Here is a 7,885-nt window from a genome sequence, read left to right on the forward strand (position 1 = left end):
AAAGCAAAAAGCAGATTGCCATTTCTGGCTAAACAAGTGGTGAACTAATACTAAGGTCCTTTTTGTTTGTCCCTCCATTTTTCAGATATCACCTAGAGCCAAAGTCATGGCATCAGCTACACCGATTTGTCTTTATATTTCCTGCCAAAGCAACACAACAGCCAAGGAAGCAGCATGTCACTATTAGTTGCAGTTTTCTGTTGTTTTGTTGAAAATTTCTTTAAATCATTTTGTCATCATTTTAAAATATTTCCATCACCTTGTTTGTATCCTAAGAACTAATCCTGGCCCTTGGATGAGATTTCTAGGTTAAAATTGTAACAGATTTCCAAGAAAGAGGCCTATATAAGGACCTTTACTCCAACTGCATTGAGGCAGCTTTTTGATAAATATTAAACCTGAGATTTCTCTCAATTTTAAACCTATTTAACGTGTGCTTAGTCTGTAGTTAAGAGTCAAGCTTGGTAACAACCTGTGCTAGGCTGTGGTTGTTGATCAATTACTTGTGGCAAAGTTTATTCAATCCTGTGCACTGACTGAAGGTTGTCTGATCTTTGTTGTTGATTTAAGTTGTGAGTTACCTGTGCATAGACTGTGGTAATCCTCAATTTAAGGCATCCAAATTGTTAGCTTACTTCCCTGTGACTATTCTGTGGGATTTGAGTTGATAATTATATCATTTGGTCCTTGTTCAGTCTCAAACAATCCTCCCGTGTCAAGCTGTCTGATTCCTTCTGTCAGTCAGTCTTATTTAATCAATTCAAATACTTAGATTGTCTCAAAAATCTTGAAATTTCACTCAGAGTTAGTTTAATCAGTTAACTAATTTGTCACCAAGTTTCATGAATTTAGCAGCTCATTTAGTATTTTTATTCCATTTCTGAAGTCCATTGCATACCTGAGAGCCTTTAGAAAAACCAGTCCAACTAAGGCTTGAGTCTTTGTGTCAGACATGGGGTTTGACACTGCAATTTGGTAACCAGAGCAAGGTTATAACCCAATTTCACCTTGTGTTGGTCTTGGGTTGAGAGAAAGTGTGAGTTTATTATCCCTACCTACAATAAAAACACAAAAACAACCATGAGTGAAGAGAGACTCACTGGTATTGAGACCAGGATAGAAACTCTTGCAGGAAATATGGATACACTACTCAATGCTGTCTACACAGTAATGGAGAGGTTCCCAAACCATGATCCAAGAAGACAACCACCTGCCAGAGGAAGAGGAAGAGGAGGCAGAGGTTTGTTTGTTGGAGCAGGGATAGGACAACCACTATATGAGTATGAGTCAGATTCTGAAGAAAGCAACAGGGCTCAGAAGTAGGTTCCTAAGCACACAGACAAGCATCTAAGGGTAGAAATCCCTGAATTTTGTGGTAGCCTAAATCCTGATGATTTTATTAGAATGGATTAGGGATATTGCGAAAATCTTTGAGTATAAAGGTTACACTGATGTCAAAGCTTGCAAAGTTGTTGTCTTGAAATTAAAGGGTTATGCTTCTCTATGGTATGATAACCTGAAACACCAAAGGATTAGAGAAGGGAAAGAACCACTTAGGTCTAGGTCTAAGCTTAAGAAAAAGATGCTGGGTAAATTTGTTACCAAAGATTACACTCAGGATCTCTTTATTAAGCTGTCCAAACTTAAACAAGATAAGAGACCCATTTAGACCTACCTGAGGGAGTTTAAGCAGTTAACCTTGCAATGTGAAATTAATGAAAAACCTGAGCAAATGGTTGGTAGGTTTCTAGAGGGTCTTGATAAGAATATTGCTACAAAGGTTAGGATGCAATCACTGTGGTCCTATGATGATGCGGTAAACCTAGCTCTCAGGGTAGGAAAAATGGGAAAGGCTAAGCCAGCAGTATCTAAGACCACCATTAGACGTGCATTCAGACCATTTACTGGTGTTAGGATTGGGAGTACACCTAAACCAACTACATCACCTGCACTAGATAAAGGAAAAGCCCCCATGAACCAGAAAACCAACCCACCTGTAACTGAGGGAAAGATCAAATGCTTTCAGTGTCAGGGATATGCCACTTTAGGAAGGATTGTCCTTCTAAGAGGGAACTGACAGCAATGAAAATAGAAGAGTGGGAAAGAGAAGGATTGGTTGAGTATGAGGAGGAGGAGAACCTAGTGCTGGAGGAAATGAAAGCTGAGGAAGAGTCAAGCTAAGATCAGGTTGTAGCTCACTCTGATACAGGGCACAACTTGGTCTTATGGAGGGTTATGCATTCACAACAGGCACCATTGGAAGCAAATCATAGATCCCTGATCTTGAGGAGTAGATGTACAGTTCAGGGAAGGGTTTGTAACTTGATCAAAGATGGAGGGAGCTATACCAATGTAGATTCCATCACCATGGTCAACAAACTAAATCTAGTGACTCAGGATCACCCAAACCCTTACAAGCTCAGATGGTTAAACAAGGGAGCAGAGGTTAAGGTTGACAAGCAATGTCTGGTTCCATTCTCTATTGGGAAAGTGTAAAAGGATGAGGTCTTGTGTGATGTTGTACCCATGGATGCTTGCCACCTGCTATTAGGGAGGCCATGGGAATTTGACAGAAATACAAATCACCAGGGCAAGGAGAATGTTTACAGTTTTAAGCATGAAGGTAGGAAGGTCACCCTGACCCCCTTACCACCAAATCAAAGAAACTATGGGAGTTTAAACATGCCAGAGGAGATCAGTGGTGTGCTATTCTTATATGAGGCTGCCATGATCCAGGAACTGAAATAGGAGCAACCTGTATTGATCCTGCTGTCCAAGGAGGTGACTGAAAAGAAGGGTTCAGAGTTGCGTGCAGAAATTGAACCTTTGATTTATAAGTTCAGAGATGTGTTTCCAAAAGAAGTACCTAGTGGACTTCCACCCTTGAGGGGAATTGAGCACCATATTGATCTTATACCAGGTTCTATGCAGCCTAACAGACCTGCTTACATGAGTGATCCAGCAGCCACCAAGGAGTTACAAAACCAAATTGAGGAACTCATGAGCAAGGGCTTTGTCATGGAATCTCAAGTACTTGTGCAGTCCCTGCACTACTTATCCCTAAGAAAGATGGAACATGGAGGATTTGTACTGACAGTAGAGCCATCAACAACATCATTGTCAAGTATAGGTTCCCAATTACAAGGCTAGATGATATGCTTGATGAACTGAGTGGTGCCAGAATTTTCTCTAAGGTTGATCTCAGGCAAGGGTACCATCAGGTGAGAATCAGGGAAGGAGATGAGTGGACGACTGCTTTCAAGATAAAGCATGGGTTGTATGAGTGGCTTGTGATTCCATTTGGTCTCTCAAATGCACCCAACACTTTTGTGAGGTTGATGACTGAAGTGCTGAGGCCATGCTTAGGTCAGTTTGCTGTGGTATACTTTGATCACATACTGGTTTACAGCAGCAGCAGGGAAGAGTATCTCAGCCATCTTAGAGTGGTCTTTAAAGTCCTCAGGGAGCAAAAACTGTATGGCAAGCTAAAAAAGTGCACCTTCATGGTTGAAGAGGTGACCTTTCTAGGCTACATTGTATCTGGGAGGGGTATATCAGTGGACCAGGAGAAGATCTCAACAATTCAGTCCTGGCCAGTCCCTAAGACAGTCATTGAAGTTAGGGGATTCCATAGATTGGCTTCCTTTTACAGAAGGTTCATTAAAAACACCAGCTCAGTTGTAGCACCAATCACTGAGTGCATGAAAAAAGGAGAATTTCAGTGGACTGATCATGCTCAACAGTCCAGTAAAAGGATTAAGAAATTAATGTGTGAAACCCCTATCCTGAAGCTACCATATTTTGATCAACTGTTTGAGGTGGAGTGTGATGCCAGTGGAGTTGGCTCAGAAGCCAGTAGCCTATTTCTGTGAGAAGTTAAATGAAGCTAAACTAAAATACTCTACCTATGATAAGGAGTTTTATGCTATCATCAGAGCCCTGATGCATTGGAATCATTATCTGAAGCCTAAACCATTTGTGTTGCACTCAGACCATGAGGCCCTGAAATATATCAATGGTCAACACAAGTTGAGTCACAGGCATGCTAAGTCGGTGGAGTTCTTGCAATCATTCACATTTTCCAGCAAATACAAGGAGGGAAAATAAAATGTGGTGGCAGATGCATTGTCAAGGAGGCAGTCCTTACTATCAGTCATGGGAAACAAGGTCCTTGGATTTGAGTTCATGAAAGAGATGTACAAGGAGGACCCTGATTTCTCTGAAGAATGGATAACCAAAACTGAGGGACAGAAGACCCCAGGGAGCAAGTTGACAAGGCTAAAGTAGTATCACCTAATCAAAGTAAATCTATCTCAGAACTAACAAAATAGCTAGTGGTAAGACAGGTATCGAATCCATAGGGAGGCGGTAATAATCCGTTTGCTAATATTTAAAGTGTCTTAAGGTAACAATTTATGGGGGTTTTGGTTTGTTTGTTTTCTATCAACTAATAACAAGTAATTAAAAGATGATTAACAATAATATTAAAGAGTCTAGGATTCCGGTTCACTAGGTCAATTATATGGGGTTTATCTTAATCAATTGTTAGATCAATCAAACTATCTAAGGTCACAAGATTGATTAATTCTATTATGTCCTTTAGATTAAGTCTAACATGCAATCGCTAATATTAAACACAATCTATTTGATTATCACAGCCTATGTTAATTCTAACCCTGTCGGTAAAAGCATTAATTCGCTACACTAATTATAGACTCAGGCCTTAAATCATATAACTAGAATAAGAGCAATAATCAAACGATAGTTTAAACGATATTACTAACAGTCATTTAATAATCCATTTTCTAATCAACCTAGATCTCCTTCATCCTAGATGAATGATTTAGCTACTCATAGTGAATTGAACAATAACAATAAAGATAGATAGCAACATAATTGAAGACATGAAAAAACAACAATGAATTAAAAGCATAAAACTTGAATAATAAATTAATGAAGAACGATTAGTACCTTAGTAATTAATGAGGAAAGATTAAAGAACAAAGTATGAAAGCTAAAGTATTTTCCAGCCGTCGAAAAGTAATAAAAGTGTAACCTAATAAATCCTACGAGTTTAGAATATATATTACAAACAAGACGAGTTTTAGGAAAATATGGAAATAAGATTATCAAAGAGGTTCCTCGATCGCGCCTCAACGTACTCGATCGAGGAGGGTTACTCAATCGAGCCCTTGTTCACTCGATAGAGGAATCAAGTCCAACAGCTTGATTTCTTCTTAACTTCTCTTTTTGTCTTCAAGTCTCCTCATTTCTCAAGCCATGCCTCGTGTATTCCACTATTCCATATCCGCAATGCTCATCTTCAATTGATTCACCTCGTAATGCGTCATTTCTGCATTAAAACATAAAGTGACGGCAGTATCAACATTTCACTAATAAAGGCATATAAATGATATAATAGGCACAGGAACGGTATCAAAACAACATGAAAGGAGTTATAAAAGTATATATAAAAGTGATACATCACAAGTATCTCTTGCAGGAAGGGTTCTTATTCCAGGGCAACAAACTGTGTGTACTTAGAGGTTCTTACAGGGATCCGTTGATAAGGGAAGTTCACTCAGTAGGCTTGGGAGGTCATTTTAGGGTCCAAAAGACACTAGACATACTGCAGGATCAATTCTATTGGCCCAGGATGATGGGAGATGTCCAGGTCATTCTCAGAAGATGTTCAGTGTGTCAACAAGCCAAGAGCTCTTTCCAGGCTGGACCATACACTCCCTTACCAGTGCCTGATAAGCCATGGGAAGATGTAAGCATGGATTTTATTGTTGCATTACCTAGGACTCAGAGAGGCAAGGATTCTTTGATGGTAGTTGTTGATAGATTCAGTAAGATGGCTCATTTTATAGCACGCAAGAAGATTAAGGATGCTGCCAGTATTGCTGAATTATTCTTACAGGAAATTGTGAAGCTGCATGGGGTACCAAAGACCATTGTGTTTGACAGGGACACAAAATTCATGAGCTATTTCTGGAGGACCTTGTGGAGGCTCCTGAAGACAAAGCTGCTATTCAGTACTTCTCACCATCCTCAAACTGATGGCCAAACTGAGGTCACCAACAAGACATTAAGGAGGATACTGAGGTGCATAGTCAGCAAGTCCTTGAAGGATTAGGATCTAAAACTGTCACATGCTGAGTTTGCATTTAAAAGAGCACCATCTGCTGCAACTGGTCATAGTCCATTTGAGATAGTGTATGGGATTAATCCACTTATGCTCTTAGAACTGTCCAATATTCCAAAAGGAGAGATGAACTTTGATGCTAAGGCAGAGCTGAGTAGATGCTAAAACTACATGAATCAGTTAGGAAGCAAATTGAAAAGGCCAATGAGAGGTACAAGAGGCAGTCTAAGGTCCCTTAAAAGAAGAAGGAGTTCATGCCAGGGGATCTGGTCTGGATACATCTGAGAAAATAAAGGTTCACAGCAAGGAGAAAGAACAAACTAATGCCAAGAGATGATGGTCCCTTTGAAATTGTTGAAAGGATTGGGTCAAATGCCTACAAGGTTGATCTACCAGGTGACTATGGAGTACATGGCACTTTTAATGTGGGAGATCTAAGTCCTTACTATGAATCAGATGATGAGGAGGCTACAGGCTTGAGGACAAGCCTTGTTCAACCAGGAAAGGCCGCAGCAGGAGCCAGGAACCAGGCCAACACTGATCAGGAATCGGGCAACAATCCTAACATCACTACCCTAATAACAGCCACTGACAGGCCTGCTTTAGGAGGCCATAATTATCAGTACAAGCTCGACCACCAGCTGCCACTTTGGCCAGCTGAAACTTTGACCAACTAAGCTCAGAAAAGTCCTAGGGAGCTAGGCTTAATTCACGCTGCATCCAAGAGAAAACAAAGCTGAAAGACAAGTTGCTGAAAGGGGCATAAAGCAAAAACCATATTGCCATTTCTGGCTAAACAAGGGGAGAACTAATACTAAGACCCTTTTTGTTTGTCCCTCCATTTTTCAGATATCACCTAGAGCCAAAGTTAAGGCATCAGCTGCACCTATTCGTCCTTATACTTCCAGCCAAATCAACATAGCAGCCAAGGAAGCAGCCTGTCACTATCAGTTGCAGTTTTCTGTTGTTTTGTTGTAGTTTTCTTTAAATTATTTTGTCATCATTGTAAAATATTTCCATCACCTTGTTTGTATCCTAAGAACTAATCCTGGCCCTTGGATGAGATTTTTAGGTTATAATTGTAACAGATTTCCAAGACAGAGGCCTATATAAGGACCTCTACTACAACTGCATTGAGGCAGCATTTTGATAAATATTAAACCTGAGATTTCTCTCAATTTCAAACATCTTTAACTTGTGCTTAGTCTGTAGTGAAGAGTCAGGCTTGGTAACAACTTGTGCTAGGCTGTGGTTGTTGATCAATTACCTGTGGCAAAGTTTATTCAATCATGTACACTGACTGTGGGTTGTCTGATCTTTGTTGTTGATTTAAGTTGTGAGTTACCTGTGCATACTCTGTGGTAATCCTCAATTTTAAGTCATCTAAATTGTTAGCTTACCTCCCTGTGAGTATTCTGTGGCATTTGAGTTGATAATTATATCATTTGGTCCTTGTTCAGTCACAAACAATCCTCCCGTGTCAAGCTGTCTGATCCCTTCTGTCAGTCAGTCTTATTTAATCAATTCAAATACTTAGATTGTCTCAAAAATCTTGAAATTTCACTCAGAGTTAGTTTAATCAGCTAACTAATTTATCACCAAGTTTCATGATTTTAGCAGCTCATTTAGTATTTTTGTTCCATATCTGATGTCCATTGCATTCCTGAGGGCCTTTAGAAAAACCAGTCCAACTAAAGCTTGAGTCTTTGTGTCAGACCTCGGGTTTGACACTGCAAT

General features: G+C 39.8%; 1 protein-coding gene across 1 annotated transcript; it reads left to right on the top strand.

Moving 5' to 3' along the window:
* The first annotated feature begins 3,338 nt into the window (after positions 1 to 3,338).
* Positions 3,339 to 3,872, top strand: LOC141618947 (putative mitochondrial protein AtMg00860). The gene has a single exon (XM_074435999.1). The coding sequence runs from the start codon at positions 3,339 to 3,341 to the stop codon at positions 3,870 to 3,872; it is 534 nt and encodes a 177-aa protein (XP_074292100.1).
* The last annotated feature ends 4,013 nt before the right edge of the window (positions 3,873 to 7,885 follow it).

The sequence above is a fragment of the Silene latifolia genome, chromosome X, assembly GCF_048544455.1.
Source record: "Silene latifolia isolate original U9 population chromosome X, ASM4854445v1, whole genome shotgun sequence".
Lineage (NCBI taxonomy): Eukaryota > Viridiplantae > Streptophyta > Magnoliopsida > Caryophyllales > Caryophyllaceae > Silene > Silene latifolia.

What these genes read in the sequence shown, in the direction of transcription:
- LOC141618947 (XM_074435999.1), top strand. Translation starts at nt 3,339, where the DNA reads ATGACTGAAGTGCTGAGGCCATGCTTAGGTCAGTTTGCTGTGGTATAC.